The sequence below is a fragment of the Hyposmocoma kahamanoa genome, unplaced genomic scaffold, assembly GCF_003589595.1.
Source record: "Hyposmocoma kahamanoa isolate Upper Pololo Valley unplaced genomic scaffold, ASM358959v1 224, whole genome shotgun sequence".
Lineage (NCBI taxonomy): Eukaryota > Metazoa > Arthropoda > Insecta > Lepidoptera > Cosmopterigidae > Hyposmocoma > Hyposmocoma kahamanoa.
The window spans coordinates 1,597,002-1,617,876 of record NW_020653743.1 but is presented as its reverse complement, the minus strand read 5'-3'; the positions used below and the strand labels follow the sequence as shown (position 1 = coordinate 1,617,876).

The following is a 20,875-nucleotide window of genomic DNA, read 5'->3' as shown; positions in this document are numbered from 1 at the left end:
ATAGTTTTTCGAACTGTTTATCGAAATCATTTTTTGTCACAACAAACGAAAACAGAGCTTATTCCCGTGCAATATAGTCGCTCCTATTTTGGAGAACTAAATTATTAACTCCAATTCGTCGTCGTTCAGCTATTAACCGCTAGGTGACAGCACACTGATTGAAATTTCAATATACTAAAATGTCGCAACTTGTATTAGGTATTGATTCCAACAGGGTAAAGTTTAAATTATATTAACAATCCAAAATTCGTTATTTCTTTTTAAATTTGAAACTACGACCAATCATTATCAAGATTCTGTAGTGTTTCAACTTAAGAATGTGTGAGTTTTGACGACATCGGTTCTGGTAATTGACTTACAATTATATGGACGTCGGGTCCGCGCTAAAAAGTGTCCGAACTTATAGGGCGTTAAAGTAGTATACAGAGCGTCATTCACGCTCTAGTCTTCGTTTGTTCGACTGACAGCGAAGCAAGCAAAGTTAGACAGTACTGCGATGACATTACAATTTAAATTTAACGTTTTAGCTTTTTCATATTCCTTTACATGTCACTACGTTTAAATAGGTTGACTTGGGACATTTTTTTCGTGGTTTTTGTATTAGACCCGTCGTCCATTTATTTGTAAGTCAATGGTTCTGGTAGTAATTGAGGCTTAAGACACTTCCTTTGTTTTCTTTTTCTTCCGTGGTCGTATCCAATCTAACAAACAAACTCCTATGTGGCCCTATTGCTCGAAAGCTCTTTCCATAACATTCCAGACTCCCTAAGATTTCCCAAGTCTCTTTGTCTCAATGTTACTGGTATTTTATAATTAATTATATTAATAATTAAGTTTACCTGTAGATGGAGCAGATGTTGTCCAACCCGCCACAGGCAACGTATGAGCCGGAGGGTGCGTACGCGCAGGTCATTACCCACGAGGAACGGAGCGGAATGGCGTGCACCTTGTTCGTCGTGTGGCTGTCCCACACGATCAGCTTGCCGTCTTGACTCGCTGACACCAGGTTCCTTAGGAAGAAAAAGGTTGAACATTAATAACAATGATTAATTGATACAAAGATAGAAAACCGACCCCTCCTACGTATGTTATGTTGAAATTGCCAAGATTACAGGGGAGCCTTTTAAAGTTCTGAATTCAATTAAATAACCACAACACGTGACTTTAGCATTTTTCAGTTTGCTGCTCGTTACTCACATAGACTACTATAAAATCCTAGATAAAGGTTAAATGATCTATGATGATCTATTAGATGATCACTCTATGTGATTAACGAGCTTCGCCGAATAAAACGGAGAACTTTAAAACGCTCCCTTGTAAACTTGGCAATTTCGGAATACGATATCGTATGCCGAAATTGTTTGCATGTTTCGACATTCAAATAAATTGTAACAACGACTTTCATAAGATCTTTAAAAACGAAAACAAAAGATCTGCAACAAAATACGTGGAAAAATTCGTGAGAACTGACACGTTCCGTGACTTAGTTGGTTTGCTGGGAGACGTTGGTTCCAATCCAACCGGATCGAAATGAATTTTTTCTAGTGTTCAATCTTCGTTTAATAATTATAACAAACTAGTGAAGTAATTTCACAAACAATAAACACAAACGATAAACTGCCTCCGTGGCCGAACGGTTACCATTCTGGACAGCCACGCAGAGGGCCTGGATTCGATTCCCAGGCCGGCGGAAATAATAATAATAATAATAACGCACACACTCAACATAGCCCCGCACTAGGGAAACCCTGTGTCGCGGGTGCCATGGACACACACATAGACAACCACAAATTACACCCAAACTCACGAGAGAAATAAATGTAGGCCATACAAATATTTCTCCCGGCCCGGGAATCGAACCCGGGGACCTCTGCGTGGCAGTCCGGTATGGTAACCGTTCGGCCACGGAGGCAGTTGAAATGTGTATAGACTACGTTTATTTCTCTCATGTGTTTGGTTGTCTATGTGTGTGTCCATGCCGTTATTATTATTATTGAATATTATGCTGGTGCAACATACTGAAATTCAATAAAACTTAATTACGACTTTCATAAGCCTTCCACAGATGGCGCTATGGCAAAAAAACCGTTTTAGCACAAAAAAGATCTGCAAGAAGCACATAGAGAAATTCGTAAGATCTGTTAACGCTGTCTATAGTTCAGTTGGTAACGGCTCAGGTTTGGTCAGGCCAGGCTAAATATATTTAGATGTGATGATGTGTGTGAATTGCCGTGATATATACACACATCAAAAAAAGTTTGCGATCACTTCGAAAAACTGAAATATTTTTTGTTACTGTAGATTATATTATGATTTTTTCTTCTTTTTAGATTCTTTATTTAAAAATAAATTAGAACATAAAACAATGACCCCGTTCAATTGTTTTTTCATATAAAAAGGCTTTCAGTCCTAGCTTACGCTCATTCAGAAATCTGATTTAGTCAATTATAAGCGATTCAAGATATTTTTCGCGGAAGGTTGTGATTGAAAAAATGCCAAGAGGATTATCAGAGGTTTTACGAGCTAGAATAGTAACTTTGAGGGAAGAAGGATACACCGCGAGAGTAATAGCACGCAGACTTGCTATATCCCAATCCTGTGTCGTGGCTACGTTGGAGAGGTATCACGGAATGGGGAATTTAGCTCACCGACCCCGCAGCGGTCGCCCAACTGTTTTGACAGCTGCCCAAAAGCGCTATATTAGATTGCTGGCAGCCCGTGATCCAACAATCAACGCCACTAAAATAAAAGCAGAAGTCAGGGCCGCCTCTGGGCTTGAAGTTAGCACGCAGACCGTTCGCAATTGCTTGCACCAGTCTGGATTACGAGCACGGAGGTCTTGGCGAGCTCCGCTCAATTCCCGGCAACGTCAACAACGAAGATTGCAGTGGGCTAGACTTCGGCAAAATGAAGAAGGTGAGGACGAAAACATTTGGCAAAACTGTCTCTTCGTTGACGAATCCCGAATCAGCACTCATCCAGATAACCGACGTGTCCGTGTCTGGAGAAGACCAGGCGACCGTGAAAGACAAAGAACTGCCACTGGAACAGTTCAGCAAGGCGGAAAATCGGTGTCCTTTTGGGGTGGCATTATGATTGGAGCTAGAACGCCTTTGATCCCGTATCGGGGCTTCATGACAGCAGACATGTACAAAGCAGTTGCTATTGATGATATCGTCAGACCATTCCGAGTAAACCATGGGCACCAATTTGTACTGGTCGATGATAATGCGCCCGCACATCGAGCTCAACGAGTCAATGCTGCTCTTCAAGAATACGATATCACACGATTAGACTGGCCTGCCGGCTCGCCCGACTTAAACCCAATAGAGCACGTGTGGGATGCTCTTAAACGAGCAGTATGGAACCGTGAGCCACGTCCCCAGACAGTTCCAGAGCTCAGGGAAGCCGCTATTGAAGAATGGGATAGGTTACCCCAGGAAATGCTGGATAACTTGATCCTCAGCATGCCCAGGAGGATCTTCGCATGTATTCGAGCCAGGGGAGGAGTTATTTTATATTGAATTCACACCTTTTAATAATAAATTGTTGTTTAAGTTTAATTAAACAGTCTTTTTCTTTCTATGAAATTTCTATCACTATTACATTATGATTAATGGCTCAATTTTTTAAAATAAATAATAAAAAATAGTTTTATATTTTAATTTCAAACAGGGTATTCCTATTTAAAGAAAGCATACAACATAGATTTTTTCTTGATAAAGTTAAATTTAAAGAATTATAGGAGCTTATGCTATTGATCGCAAACTTTTTTTGATGTGTGTATATCACGGCAATTCACACACATACGGTAATTAACCGTGATATATATATCACGGTAATTAAAACATCATATAAAATAAATAATAACACTATTGAAATTGAAACGATAGTTACGATGTCGAACTAGATCTGCTTAAAATAAATAAAAAAATCTGCTTAAAATAAAATATTCAAGCCAGTTTAAATATTTCCCCTAATAGGTTGAGCCGTGAATCTAACCAGAGTTCTCATGTAGCGTCTAAAGCATCGTTTCCCAAAGTGGTCCGTACCGCTCCCCAGTGTCACTGTCCAGGGGGTGCTACCACATTTAAAAAAAAACCTAAATTATCTATATAAATGTAATATTATTTTTTTTACTTGTGATTTTGTATGTCAAATTAATATAAAAAATAAGTGTTTTCAATTAAATTTTAGGTGGTGGTTGTTGTAATTTTTTTATCTGGCCTAAGTTTGGGAACCTATGGTCTAAAGCCTATGTTCCCAAAGTGGTCCAGGTGGACCCACAGGGGTCCACGGAAGACTCGGCGGGGGTCTACGTTAACGTGACAAAAATAATATGGATATGGAATATGGTAGAAATGTAGCTGCAGGGGGTCCACCGGAACCAGCTAAATTTTGAAAGTCGTCTATGAGAAATAAAGTCTGGGAACCTCTGGTCTAAAGTAACCTGACTTGATGAGAGACGTTTCACGTTACAGCTTTCATATTATTAAAAAATTGACGTAGGCGTCAGATTAAGATACCGCGGTTTATAGAGACATTGGTTACATTTGCCAAAGGCTTCTTTGCTTTTTAAAGGCCTTATATTCCATACAGAAAATGTTCTTTATTGTTATCAAGTAAACCGGTAAATGCTAACTCATGTTATCGTCTAAACTTAGCACTTCGAGAAGAACCCTGTTTGCTATCGCTCGCGTAATGATGATTCACAATTCAGTCCTTGCAAAATACAACTTAAAATGTGTTCAATATTGTATAGTTTTCCTTGAACAATGTCATTAGTTTTAATTATTCACCATCATTATTTTCATATTACATATATCTCAGAAGCAGTAAAGATCATTGTTAAAGTCTTCTTTCTTGTGAACTGCCACCTTATCTATGCCGCCAAGCAGTAATATCAGCATTACTGTGTTCCGGTTTTGAAGGGTAAGGGTGCTGGTGAAATTACAGGCACATGGGACTTTTCCCCTCAGATCTTTGCGACTTAAAGCTCTGAGTGGCACTGTAACTGTTAGGGACAGGCGTGTAGCTTAACATCAGCTGCGCGACTTGTTCGTCCCATCACTTGATGTTTTAAAAAGAAACTGTTATATCGGCGAAAATAATTTTTCAGCGCAGCTGACCCAAAGGATTCCCTTGGGGACAAAGCCACTTACTTATCAATATCGACTAACATGCGATTGACTTTCAAGGTTTTTAGTAACGAACTTAACCTCATGGCCTTTTACGTCACGAATAAAATAATGGACTTCAATGGATTGATGGACATCAGAGATAGCATTGTCCAAAAGTGTTACTTTACCTACTTTATTAAAACTTTATTGGAGTTACTTTTCGTAATGCTTCATTTATTTGAATTCGTCACACGAGCCCGCCGTTCTCATCAACTAAAAAGTAGATCATGTAAAACTGCTCTACTTCAAAGGAGTGTAATAGTAATGGCTACGAAGGTATATAACAAACTTCCACTTGAAATTAGGAATTCCAACGATTGTGCAGAATTTAAGAAATTATTATTTAATTACCTAAATGATAGGACATCCTATAATATTGAAGATTTGATTTGATTATTTTACTATTGTTATTATGTTTCATTAGTATTAGGTTGCATTAATTGGACTGCATGATTATAATATTATTACAAATTATTGCATGAGAATTAGCAAAACTAAGACAACTTTGTAGGCCATAAGGCGGATCACAGTGATTCAAAATTCATTCTTGTAACAACTTTATAACCTGTATCACAAAGAACGAAAAAGGATTTGATTTGATTTGAGTATTAATGCGTGGTCACAAAACAGTAAATGTAGCTTTATAATTAATATTGTCATGTCACTTGTTATTTAAAATATTCCAATTTGAAGTTTAGATAGGAATAAACCATAAACATAAATATGCAATCAAATCTGATGGAGGAAAAAGCTGAATAAATTGAATGGAAAAAAGCTATTTTCAAGGCAACTTATGTCCGAGAAGTTGCCACTAGCGGAGATGGTTGAGCGCCCGAATTTTAAACGCTTTGTTAACGGTTTATATCGGATAAAACCCATTAACGTCCGGAATCGAGGGCAAAAACTATTTAGAAATAAATATTTGTTGCAAATCGAGTTTTTCATAAGGATATTATTACAAAATGTTTATTGCTTTCTGTTCAAGATTATTCGATGTGTCTTTCTATTGATTCGTTTCGCTTGAAAATGCATTGAAATAAGTCGATACAAAAAATCGTTAGACCGTATGCACTTGAAACGATCTTTATGAAAACCGAATCCTAATTTGCATCTTTTGTAGTAAGATTCCATGGGATAGCAAGGTATTGTATGGAGTTACCTCTTTTTCGTCTAAAAAAGATTTTTTACATTGAAATTTGTAATAAGTATGGAATTATAACAAACTCCGTATTCATCCTTTCTAGCCGTGGGTTTGGGCAGAAATGGGTTAAAACCCGGTTGAAACTGGGTTGCTTGAGTTCTAACCTACTGCCCGTCTCTGGTCACTAGTGACACATTTAGTGAACTCTAACGTGAGCGTAACAGCGTTCCGGTTTTGAAGGGGAAGGGTGCTGGTAAAATTACAGGCACATGGGACAATTTTATGTCTCAAGGTGACGGGCACAGTGGCAGTTCCCCTCCGGTCTTTGCGACCAGACGCACGGCTTATTCGTTCCGTCATTTTATATTATAACTACTACCTGCCCCTCATTCTGTAGTCAGTTGCCTTCTGTCTGTTACCACTGCAGTCATAAAGCAGTATCTTTAATTTGTCACAGACGTGTCGCTTAACATCACGCGCACGACTTGTTCCTCCTGGTATCATAAATAATCTCAGTACAGAGTACTAAAAAACCGACCTCAAAAGTCATCCCCTAGTTTGCCATCTTTAAATGTGACCACTCCTGAGATACCTTCTTTCCAACAAAAAAGAATCATCAAAATCGGTTCACAAATTATCGTATAACATAAAAAAACCAGACGAATTTAGAACCTCCTCTTTTTTAAAGTCCGTTAACCATGGGACCTGGAAAGGGCCCGAAACGTTGGTTGCTTTGAAGAAACAAAATACACGCGTTTTACGTGTTTCAATCAAAGGTAAACAGTCAATTAAGGTAAATTTTCATATTTTATGTACGTACACATAAAATTAATGTAAAAAGATGCCTAATGCAATGTAAACAAAACATGTAATCGTCGTCTTTGTGTAAATGAGTAAATATTTACCGCCCTTGATTTTGATTTGATACTAGAATACGTTGTTTTATGTTGTCCTTTACACGATGTATTGTGGAGACATATGGGTATGTAATTTATTAAAACGCCGTCAACTTACTCCCTTAACATCGACTTGTTAACGCTGTTTTATTCCCTGTATGTGAAAATATGCGTCGATTTTGCTTTTACCGAACGACTAAGTCTAATAAGATAGACTTATAATTTTGAAATATTATAAATTATGACTTTTTTGTTTCTCCGGACGAAAATTAACATATTTTTAACCGACTCCAAAAAAAGGAGTTCAATTCAGCTGATTTTTTGTATATATGTTACGCGATAACTCCGAAACGATTCTGATGATTCTATTTTGTTGGAAAGGCGTACCTCACAAGTGTTCCCATTTAAATTTGAAGAAAATATTCATTATATACACATTACTGTTTTTATCAAACATTTCTTTCTATCAAACTATACATATTTTTCAAATGACAGTTTATTGCGTAAGTGTTGCCCGCTTGCAAGCAGCTAGTGATTGCTGTCGATAAATATTCTATCGACTATTCACTGAATGTTGTTCACGGTTATGGAATAACAGCCGAACTTGTTTCATTTGAATAGTCCTCGACCCACTATTCATCCAATTACTGAGCACAAGTTCATTTGAATTGTCATTTTTTATAAGTTCATACATACATACACTGTATTTCGAACTATGATTATAAAAAGTACAAAGAGGAGACAACTTAAAAGTTTTTCATTTTAATTAATATAACTGTCTAATTAATAACTGTCTGTATAATAATTTAACTGTCTCCGTGGCCGAACGGTTACCTCTGCCAGGCAGAGCTCCCAGGTTCGATTCCCGGGAGAAATATTTGTATGGCCTACATTTATTTCTCTCGTGAGTTTGGGTGTAATTTGTGGTGGTCTATGTGTCCATGGCACCCGCGACTCAGGGTTTCCCAAGTGCGGGGCTATTTTGAGTGTGTGCGTTATTTTTATTACTAATTGAATATAGATAATCAAATCCGGCTGTACTTGTTAAAATGTATATGAACAAAATTGATCTCGATATTAGTAGGCCAACTGTCAAAATAAAAATAAAGAAGGCAATAACGCCATTAGTAATCATTATAATATCCTAACATTCAAAATTCACTCATTTTTTGCAAAATTTTATCTTTCACGATCGATAAAACTATCGATAACAATTACACATAACTATGTAAAATGTTATGAAAATTGGCAACCCTACAAATGTCACTTTACTCCATCTTTAAAAAGACCGACTATATTTATTTATGCTTTGTTGCTGTCGCAGGATGCGGTAAGTAGTTGACGCAAAACATGTATTACAGAAATTTTGATTGCATAATCTTAAGCAGTATAATTCGCAATCTTATCTATTACGATATTATCAAAAACCTTATCGAAAGAAAACCACTGACGAAGTAAGACTGCAATGTAAGAAACGTAGTGCGCAAGATTAATAATGTGAAGTAGACTGCGGGTATATTTAGAAGATATAGTTTTACTGGCAGATGGACACAGAGAGCAATGCAAAGGTGTGACGATGAGACCTCTTGCATCTTGCTCTTGCATTTCTTCGCCATTCTTACTTTTGATCCGTTCCCTCGTCACTCCATGCAAAATTCTCGAGGTGAGCAGACGTCATTTAACCCAACTGCTTATAAGCAGTAATAATTGGGCCTGTCCTTTCTTTCTTCTTTCCTTCACATTTTACCTGTCATACTTCTACAATCGACCGATCGTTACTTACTTTCATTACTCTACGCGAGACCCGCGTGACAAAGGTAACCTAAGTGAAGGAAGACAGAAGCATCTACGATACCAAATGGCGGGACGACCAAGTCGTGCGCTTGCAGTAGCAGTGCCACTCAGAGCTTTAAATCGCAAAGATCTGAGGGGCACTGCCACTGCGCCCGTCACCTTCAGACATAAGTTGACAAGTCTCATGTGCCAGTAATTTAAGTAAGCAAAGATTTATTTGGCACTTAATGCATTCCTGTGGTATTTCCAAGGACCTCTCATCATACCAGCAGCGTTTCACATTTCAGTATTATGTCATTGGATAATCGAAGAACTCTCTTGGACATGTCATTTGTATCAAAAATGTTTCATCACGAGGTGGATTGTCCCCAGTTGCTTCAAAAATTCAAACTGCGTGTTCCCCTAAGGTTTCTTCGTAACAAAATTACTCAATTTAGTGTTCCATTTCGCAAAACCGTATATGGCTCAAATTCGCCAGTTGCGAGGTTGTGTACGACGGTAAATAATTACAGTGACATTATTGATATTCACTACACCCTCTCCTGTCAGCACTCATAAAAACATTTTTGCTATTTAAAACGGTTATTTGACTACTTAACATTTGCCGCGTTTTAGTTAGTGAACGGCAGAATGGCAGTGATGGCATTCATTCACTCAATCAACTAACGATCGATGGTGCCTTACTAAAACTGTCGTGGAAATTACTATGCACATCTTAATTTTCATCTCGTCCTAAAATTAAATGTATTTTCTGTCAAATAATTAGTATGATCGAAGTGCCATCGACTTGCTATTGAAAAGCAGATCACCAAAACCACTGCAATGGCAGAGCTAGCCATTAACAAGGTACTACTCTTAACTTTAGGAGAATAACAAACTTACAAAAGCCATCCATTGACATTCTATCGCCAGATTTGGGACCCAGGTACCGTGGTTACTCTCAGCCGTTGCCAAAAAAATGTTGTTATAAGGTGTAGGTTATATTCCCATCTATACTATTGCTGAAATTTATAAAACGAATTTGACCTCGACCAAGTAAACGTGGCGAACTAAGCAAGTTTTTCGTATTTAAAAAAAGAAAAAGAACTTTCCTTCAAAAATAGGCAGCAATAACCAAGTAAACTTAATTTATTAAGTTTTACTAGTCATAACGATTGGTCTTACTCGACACTTTGAAACACAGATAATATAACAAAATTTGTGGGCTCCTTCGACGACCCACACTTGATATAAGGACGAAAAAGGCTTCTTGACTGGTAGGTAGTGTGTTCTTGTGTTGGGGTTGTTGATCTTCTAATCCGCGACAACACGTGACGGGATTTTCAGTAGATTCCAATCTACAGCGGCATGCCAAGAACACAATGACATCACAGAAGCTCTCAAGACTGCCAGTAAAGAGACCTTCTTTAAGTGTGAGTTGTCCAAGGGACCCACATTTTTTGGTCCTTCGAGCCGGATCCTTTGAAACAAACATTAAGGCGGTTGACACACGATTGACGTCGTGTGTGGTGTTTAAAGCTAAAGCCGACTTTCTCCTAATGCCGATGATTATAGTCTATTAGCAGAGCTCGAGATGCACCAAAGATTTGAATGGCAACTTCGCTGGCACGTACTTAATATCTGATTAGGGAGCTGCTTATTAATGGGGTCTACAGCAATTTTGGTTGTGTTCTTACCTGGAGTCACTGCCCCAGTGCATAGCATAGATCTTGGCGAGGTGTCCGCGGAGTGTGCGGCGGGTGCGCATCTGGATGCGGCCGATCGGCTCCAGGTTGGCCGTCGCCTGCGCCAGCGACGTGTCGCAGGCCGCTTTGCGCGCATCCTGAAAAATGTAATTCAGTTTCGTGTAGCAACAAGAAAAACTTCACGATGAAAGTCAGAAAGAAACAAGCTCCATCTTCATCGTTATGGATAGGCGTGTAAAAAATAAAAAAACACTGTGTCGAGTCACAGGGCACAGACAAACAATAACACGCTGAGTTCCAATAAAGCGTAAGAACATTTACAATTTTTTTAAAACAGTGCTCATCGACTATTTGGTTTCTAGTTTTGACTGGCTAAGACCAAGTCTTTCGAGAGGCCCATGTGTCCAGTGCGAATATAAATTGTCACATTGTCAAAATATTATATTTTTAAATAAAAACAAAATAAAGAACTAAGTTTTACGTTTATTGTTATTGTACATTGTTTTTGTCACATGTCAAAATTGTTGTAGATAAATTTAATAGTTGACGGGCGATGGAGCAGGGGGTCTACTCCTCAGTGAGGCCAGCGATCCCATGCCCGCATTGCACGGTCTCACCCGTCTGGGGGGATGAGTCAAGCGTCCGACTCTCTTTAGCGCGGGCAACTTGGCAGAAGTCGTAGTACGGCGCCCATGACACCCAGGCTAGAGGGTGCGCCGGTGGGTTTTCCCTTTGCTGGAGGGCCAGTCCCACATAACCCTCGGGTCTCACCGGGTTCGAGGGTATGCATAACGCATTTCCCCCGTAAAAACACATGATGCGAATGAAGAGTCATACTTGACATAGTCTCCTGATTTGGTCGAATATTACTTATTTGACAGTAAATGTTTCGGACAGAGAACGGTAGTAGACGTCCTGGTAACGACAACCGGATACAGTCGCCAATTGCTACTTCTGTACATTGGTAACAGCTCGATGCTTGAATACTCGAGTGTTCCGTCAGTGTCATGACGGATGTCGATGAAAAAACATTTGTTTTGCTTGTTGTGCTTATTATATGTCAAAGCACACGTCGCTGTCAATATTTACAGGCAAATCAATTATGTCAGCAACAGTTTCAAGGTCAAGTGGAAGTGAACTGGAGACAGCAGTGTCTGCGTAATTTTAAAACTTCTAAGAAGAATTCTTTACAAGTAAAATTTTACATCGAATAAATTTCAACATACAAAACTATTATGATTTTCAGGGTTTTCACCTTAGACCGTTTCACAGTTTACTGATCTTGAAGTCTTGTCTATGATGAATTTTATCAATAAAATTTCAAATCTAGTGATTCAAAACTAATTAATTATTTATAAAACTGTGTCATCGTATTTTCTCGGTTTCGGACAGGACTTGGTGCACAAGCGACAACCGAAGTGGGTCCGAGTTTTCTGGATTTGTACAGTCTTGGAGTCAGATGAGAATGTGGTCAAGCGTGTGTCCACTTTTTTATGAGAAAAATAAAGAAGTACTTACACGTATGGCATTCTTAAGTGTTTCCGCCTCCTGGCGCAGGCTATCGAGCTCGTTCATGGCGATAGTCGCGCTGTCAGTCTGCGTCCTCTAGCCTCCGCGTGCTCCGATACACGCACCGACCTGGAACAATGTACAAAGCCAAATTAGTGTTTAAAGTCGATACTCGAAACCTCAGCTCGAATGCAAAACTTTTCCCATACTACTAATGCTTGGATCGAGTGTCAAGGACACTGGCTTTATTTATTTTATTTTATTATTTGTATTCAGATTACAAAGACCCATAAATACACACCTGAAAGACTAAAATACATAATAATACAATACAACACTTATGACTAATTCTTATTTACACGTATTGTCTGCGACGTGTGACGCAACGTGGGTGTCCGATAGCCGGCCTCGGAAACGTCTTTTTATTTTTCTGTTTATTTCCGAATTTATTTTTTGCAAACTAAATTAACGCCTAGTTGAAAAATGTATATCGTAAAGTATTCTATTTAGTTCAGTTGTTTAAAAAAAAAACAACAGTTTTCTTGTAAAATTTCCGAGGTGTTTTTCAAAGAGATCGATTCAACACTGTTATGCGGATTGAACCAAAGCCATGCTTAAACACATGAAAGAAAGGTGAATGCTGCAGGAATTAGGGCTTTGCGCTGTATTTGTGGTGTCTTTTAGAAACAGAACGAGGAACAGTAACCACCAGGCGCAGGACTAACACGTTGTCCTGAAAAATTTGCCCAAATAACGACAATCAGACAGAAGAAGTTCCCTTTCTTCTTTGCAAGAAACATACTGCGCCGGCATTATGGAATATTACCTCAGATTATGATTTGAGCAATGAACCAACTCTAAGTAAATAAATCTGTTAGCACGAGCCATTTATTAATACATTGTTTAAATCTAAAAAATCGTAACGCTATAGCAAATTTCAAAATATTTACCAATTTACATGCTAAGTAGTTGTCGATTTGAGTAGAATAAACAGTAAAATGGCAACACTAGTATTGATGACGGAGGGGGAATTCTAGTGTACAGATAGAGATGTGGTATATACGACATTTCTTTTTGAAACTAGACATAATATTTCGGTCATTCTCGGACTAGTGTTCACTGCCTAACTTCCGTGGCAATTTTTATTATTCAGGTATTGTATCGAGAAATATTATTTATAGTCTGTTACAATCCATTTTAAACAAAAAGTAAACAAACTTGTTTGTTTATTCCAAAGCAATCACTGAATATATCGAATAAGTGTAACACTTTCACGTATATTTCGCAGATTTAGACTTGATATCTCATCACTTTTTTCAACGATATTCATTTGAATAGCATCTTAAAATCGTATTTGACAAACGGTAGTCCAAAAGTGAGATTATTTTTCATCTATAATTCTATTACTTGTCTATGGTTGCATAGTGCTGTACGAAAAAAAAATTCAGTTCATTCAATTATAGTTTTTGTAATCGATTAGTAAATCGAAAATTTTAATCGCAATCGAACGAATATCTAAGTGTAAGGATTTGAAGGAGGACTTAAAATTAAGATTTCGTAATTTTAAATATATACAAGGTTATATATTTTCATTACTTTCATGTAAATAAAACCGCTAGTATGACTCAATTAAACAAATTGATTCGTTCAATTAATTAATCGATTTGTAGTTGGCATTACAATTGGCCATCACTAAACCGTCTATGTTCGAGTCAGTAACTTGTTTGTTTACTTTTTGTTTAAAATGGATTAAAACGAAGTATAATAACTACATGATAATTTACTTGAATATTTAAATAATAAAAATTGCCACGGAAATTAGATAGTGAAAGTTACTTCAAGAATGGCTGATTTACGTGATATAAGGTAGTATCTAATCTGATATAGTTTGTTAGTAACCCAATCCAAGGGTTATGCTATTAAATCAAGTAGTACCCGTCAACCCTGCTGGATAACGAGGAATCGTTTAGTTCTGAAGCACGCCAAACAAAGTACCAAGCTCAACTAAAGAATCCAAATGGCGTAACACCATCGAGAAAGTGGAAAAGTCAACGACAGGTTAATAATGTTAATACGCCGTTAAACATAGATATTTCCACGTTTTTTTGGTTGGTTTTGCATCGCATAATTAGCAAGTGGTCTTAACAATGGAATCGCTTAAGTGTTTGGGATTACTTGTCGTCGTAGCAAGTCCCATGTACCGGTAGTTTCAACCAGCACCCTTAGCCTTGGTTTACACGGCATTTTCCTGCACGTTTTAACGCATTCGATTAAAAACGGATAGACAGCGGGGTATTCACACAGCAATCGCCCTGGGAACACGTCTGTGATGGATCCACGCTTTGTTGCACTTTTATATTGCCATAGAAGACGCCAACGGCTTTGCCGCCGGAAGAACAGGAGGTATTGGGTTCATCTAATGAATCAAGAAGCAGTGCGTACAAACATATTTGAAAAATTGATCGAAACTTAAAAAAATGATTAAAAAAATCAATATAGTCGATAGTTTCATTCGATTTTCTTGACAATCCTATTCGATAAACGTATAGAGCTGTGTCCGTTTTCATGCAAGACAAAAACCGTGTGATACACCATATGCGCTACTGTTTATTCGGTAACGGGGGGTACTCCTTTAAAGTCATTACGTAGTAATGTTCACATTACAGGGGCACAATCCTGACAATTGTTTTAAAACCCCGTAGGGCTAGCACGATAGGGCGCGACTAGCGCGAGAGCGACATAATTTATATTTTGTCATTACGTACTATGCGTAAGAAGTGTTTTAATTGGTTATTGTCCAGTGGCAAACCTTGAAGGTAGGCGTAGTGTAGTTGTGCGTGGATAGTGCTCTGTGTGTAATAGTCTTAGAATAATAACGCATAGAATGATAGTTTCATATCAAACGAACTGTCACAAGTGAGGCAAAAATCAAATTCATGTAGGCTAGTTTTAGTAGTAGGTTAATTTTCGGTTTTAGTGAATATTTATATTAAAATACAAGTTGAAACGCGTTACTTCCTTGAGGAATGTGATGTTAGTATCTATTTTATGTTTGTCTGACGTATTTTCACACTCCTTTTTCCGCACATTTCGTCATTTTTAGCTAAAATTCTGGGGCTGTTCGCGGTGCAGGTTGACCTTGAGCACTGAAGGCCCGCCCGCTCGTGTAGGCCCATTAGGAGCGCTTCAATTTGCCTCACTTAGCGTGTGCAGACTAGGTTTCTATGCGTTATTATTCTGAGGTAATAGTAATGAAAAAAATATTTATAACGATTCATGTGTGTGGTAAATATCTAATAATCGGCTTGAAATCTTAGATCTAGAATGATTGTGTGTGTTAGTTCTTCTTCTTTTTATGAACATGACAGGCTGTAGCAGAATATCAGCGGCATTGTGAAACACTCCGCCATTGTGCTACAGACCTTTTTATATCACATCATTATTGTTGCTAAACACTGTGTAGAACTTTATATTTTAATTTTTACTTATTAATGTGTGGAGACACTGCTATTCTCGCATAGAGATCTCGCGTTTTATGTCGCTCTCGCTCAAGTCGCGCCCTGCTGTGCTAACCCTACTGATCATTGTAATTCCATTGAAATTACATTTCAATTATGATAATAATTTGCTATTCTGTTAAAATCTATTTGCAATGGCAGTTGGGTCACAGTGGTATATCAGTGGTGGCACATTCATTCATTCAATTACTAACGGTCGTTGTTGCCTTAATATAATCTCAGTACAGAGTACTAAAAAAACCGACCTCAAAAGTACGTGGAATCACGTTTATTTTCTAAGTTTTATTGAAATATCCCCTAGTTCGCCACTATACAGGACTTGACACTGGAGATAATAATAATCGGTTCTCACTACTCAAAGTATATTGAGAGAAAAACGCCTTGAATTGGCGAAACAGCAAAATCAACCATTAAAAAAATTGCTCCTAAATTAAAGTTAGGCGCTATTTATAAAAATGAATCTTCATGCGTGAACAGCCACCCTTAAAGGTGGGTGATTTTCTTCAAAATGAAATGGGACCACTATGGAAGTACCCCTTTTCCAACAAAAAAAGAATCATGAAAATCGGTTCACAAATACCAGAGTTATCGCGTAAGATACATACAAAAAAAGAAAAAGAACATACAGTCGAATTGAGAACCTCCTCCTTTTTTGAAGTCGGTTAAAAACTGCCATGGAAATTACTACGCATATGTTAATTTTGACATCGTTTAAACAACAATTTAGTCTTCAAATACTGCCATCGAAGGGCAAAATACCAAAAAAATGCAATGGCAGTTGAATAGTAGCTCGATGGCTACCAAACGCACAAAAACCTACCATTTACACTCTATCAACACACAACTGAGGTGATTTGAAATTAGCAGAAATGGGGCCCTGCTTCGCGGCAGTAGTTCTGTAGACGAACTCTAGTGCTATAATCATGATTCCGTAGGACTTCCTCATCTAACTCCCATAGTGTTAATCTTTAGGCCTCCTACGTCTTTGCATTGTAAACATTTACATCTCTCGGAGTAAACACATTGCCTCCATTTCGTAATTTAGACTTCATAGAGTTTGTAATAGGTAATAAATGAGAAAAAAAAAACAATAAAGAAAACCATAAAAAATTATAAATAGCAATTAAAGTTTTACGCCAAGCAACATTGCCTTCGCGAAACTACATATTCGTTTAAAACAATAGTAATAAATCTTTTGCCAGCTGTAAAATAAAGATTTTTAACACATGTCGGCAATTTCAACAATCACGTAATAAAAGGCCATGGCCATAGCATGTAATAAGTAGCATGTAACTCAATACAAATGTGGCAGCGCGGCTTGAATATGCGCGCGCTGTGTATGGACTAGGGTTGTTGCTGATGCAGATTTTTGCACATCCATACTCAATATCTATCTACACGAAAAAGCTTTCTATTCTTTGGTATTATAATAAAATATTATTTCATTGATTTTGCGACATTTATTAACAAAAGAATCGATCTTCATGAAAACAATCAATCTGCACAGTTTAATTGTTGTGGAACTATATCAAAGTTATACGTTAAAAATAACAGCTGAAGTGCTTTTTCGGCTCATAGTTAGTCTGGAAGTTTTTGAATTATTCCAGCATACCTTTTCGGTCATGTCACGACTTGAACATTCGCAATGAATATCAGCGTCAATGAATGCGCATGCTGATGCTGATATTCGCAACAACCCTAGTACGGACTCAAATATTCGCATAATCGTGCAGTACACTTGCATTGCGTAACACGGGTTGTCGCAAACGCCATTCATTACAGGGTTGAAGCAGTCGTTAGGTGTTTAATAACCTAACCTCCGGTTAAAAAAACCGACCTCAAAAGTCATTCATCCCTTAGTTTGCCACCCTTAGAGGTGGAATATTTTCTAGAAATTTAAATGGGACCACATTTGAGGTACGGACAACAGCACATCAGACTACACGTTTTTGTCCGAAAATCGCCTCCAGTGCAACGGAACAAGATACGTCAATGTGTAGCTTGATTTGCTGTTGACTGTACCTTCTTTCCAACAAAAAAAGAATCATCAAATTGGTTCACAAATGGCGGAGAAATCGCGTAACATACATACAAAAAAAAACATACAGACGAATTGAGAACTTCCTCCTTTTTTGAAGTCGGTTAAAAATGACATCGAACAGAAGACATGTTTATTGCTGCGTTCGTGGCAGTTTGACCAAGAATGCCTTAAATTCATAATTATTCAGCATTGTATTCTATTTCTTAATCATACTCCACAATCAAGATACGAATCCGCTATGTTGGTATACATATCAATACGTATGGTATGTACCTAATGCATTTAACAAAGGTTTCAATACAGCTGGAGAATGCTATGATGGACATCTTAATAATTTCAAATTACGTTTACAACCTGTTGGTAGGTACAACTAAAAAAATAATGTAACAACCCTATGCGTCGGTGAAGTATAGGCACTTATGCGCCGAAAGGGCGGGAGATACCCTCTTTGCTCTTATTATACTATGACATTGAGGTGTCATATAATTTTGTTAATTTGTTATAAATCTTTAACAACTATAATGTTATAATTATTAAACAAAGATCGAACACTTAGAAAAAACGATCCGGTTGGATTCGAACCAACGTCTCCCAGCAAACCGTGGCAGACGCTATGCTTAGTTGGCATAGCGATGTGTTTTTTCTAAGTGTTTGATCTTTGTATTAATAATTATAACATACTAGTGGAGTAATTTCACAAAAAATATTGAATATTATGGTGGTAAAATATCCTGATATTCAATAGAAACCTAATAACAATAATGTTCTCGACAAAAATCTTAATCTTTGCATTGTAAACATTTTCACTGCCCAGTGAATTGATATTCCAACTTTCCAATAAATAAATAAGTTTAATCCCGTAATCTGTGCCAAACTTTAGACAGATAATACTTACAAACAGTTGCTCAAACGACAACACCGTAAAAGATTTGGCAGATTGGTAAAAACAATTGTTTAAACAGCAACACTGTCAAAAGTACAGAAGTGACAACACTGGGGCGGAAACACCGAAAATCAATGCCGGCTGTGTTTCGCCTTACGCATTTAGCCTGCTGCTTACGAGGTTTTATCTCAAGGAAAAACAGAGATTTTTTATCACATTACTTTTAAACCGCGTATAAATGAAGCGTTAGACTTCCACATTTATACGGCGAACGGCTACGGAGTGGTATTTCCAGGAAACTTATTCCCTGAACTATAACTAGGGCCTTTCCAATACGACAGTGGATAGGCATTATATACTTAGGTGTGCAAGCTTCACCGTCACTTACGATCAGGCGCGATTGAGATTTTCTATAACAAAAAATAAATAAGAAATGCGTTTTGTCAACGCACCAGTAGCATGCAATGAAACATTTATAGATTTTATATCACTTATGTAAAACAAATCTCCGCAAAACATTTATTTAGCGATGTTAAAAGTCAAATACAGTGACCGTAGCATGGCAGAATATGTGTGATATACCTCCCCGTGACTATATTTATTTCAGTTGATAAAGCTAAATTTGAAAAACGATGAAACAAAAAATGTCGAGTTTTTGTGGTTTCTGTTTTTATATCTTTTACATTATATTAGTTATTATTTACGTATTTCTAATTACTCTCATGTATTTCAGCTGTATTAAAAATGTTCTCTTAACCTTTTTCCAATAATTTATATATATCAATTTGTTTGTTTTTATTATGTCTTTTCATCTCGTTTATCGCGCTCAATTTTAGGTTTATAAAATTACTGTGCAGAACTGTCAAAATGTTTTAAAATCACCTGTGACCTTGCAGCCATGTTTGGCACCGTATTAATCTTTTGCAGTCATTGGTCGCGGCGCTCGCATGATTTAAAAATGTGACGCTACGTTAGCTATTGTGATAAAATTTTAAAATGCCGCTTTATCACGCGAATTTGAGAACAAAATGTGGATATAATAGCTTTATCGAGGCGGCATTCTACAGGGGCTGGTTTCTAGTGGTACAATATAACCGATTCTCCCCTATATTGAAGTCAGCTTTTTCTTTGCAGCTAAACTAAAACACGATATTAATAGGAAATATTTATTAAAATTATGAAAATAAATTCCACGTTGACAAATGTTAAACGGGGTAATTATATAACAATTCAACAAATATTAAAAAAGATTTTTTTTTCACTTCAATTTCGCTGCACGTATTTTTCACACAAAGCGACTATACGAACATATTTACATGGAAACAAATGGATATTTTATATTTACAAAATGAATCATATTGTTTCGTATAAGATTTAGCTGGTTGCATTGAAACGTAGTGACGAAGTTATTTACATTTTACATTTATGTCTACATTAAAAGGATAGGTCTAAGAGATCATAAGCCCGAGTCGGGCGTTTAATTTATTTTTGGTAGTAAATTTTCAAAAAAAGCGCACACAACCCGCACGCTAAATAACTTTCAATGTGTTTTCGAAGGTATTATACACAAATCGAGAAACAAAATTATGGAATCCATGTCCAATTATTGGGGCTATTCGACTCCCCAGTGAAAACCACAATTTAGGGCTATTCGAGTCTAACCACAATTTGGGACTATGCGAGTGAAAAATACAATTTAGGGCTAATCGACCCTCGAGTGAAAACCACAATTTAGTGCTATTCGTGTCTCACCACAATTTGGGACTATTCGAGATTCGAGTGAAAAACATAATTTAGGGCTATTCGAGTCTCACTACAATTTGGGACTATTCGAGATTCGAGTGAATACAATTTAGGGCTATTCGATTCTCGAGTGAAAACCACAATTTGGGGCTATTCGAGACTCGAGTGAAGTAAAGAAATATTGAAGTAAATTAATTAACTACTTCGTGAACCCAGTGAAGGTTAAATCGTGCAAAATTTATTTCCATTTTTATTAACATGGACTTCAGCAAAGTAACGCCTGAATCTATTAATTTCTCGAGTGAAGACCACAATTTGGAGCTATTTCAGTCTTGAGTGAATAAACATTTTTGTGACAGCTGAAAATCAGCACCACGCTTCCCCTGCTGCGTTAACATACTAAGCTGCGTTCCCACTACCGACAATTGTTTCCTTGTAGCAGGTTTAGACAGGGATCTTTTTCGAAATCTACTACTGGTCATTAG

The 20,875-nt window shown here is 37.3% G+C and overlaps 1 protein-coding gene across 1 annotated transcript in view; it reads right to left on the bottom strand.

Moving 5' to 3' along the window:
- Window positions 1–20,875, bottom strand: part of LOC113228105 (guanine nucleotide-binding protein G(I)/G(S)/G(T) subunit beta-1) — a 61,590-nt gene that overhangs the window by 6,061 nt on the left and 34,654 nt on the right. The window contains exons 2-4 of the mRNA XM_026461255.1: window positions 12,215–12,334; window positions 10,688–10,833; window positions 840–1,010 (exon numbers count right to left, since the gene is read on the bottom strand). Coding sequence (XP_026317040.1) covers window positions 840–1,010; window positions 10,688–10,833; window positions 12,215–12,271 — 374 coding nt within the window. The 5' untranslated portion in view covers window positions 12,272–12,334. The remainder of the gene's footprint in view (window positions 1–839; window positions 1,011–10,687; window positions 10,834–12,214; window positions 12,335–20,875) is intronic.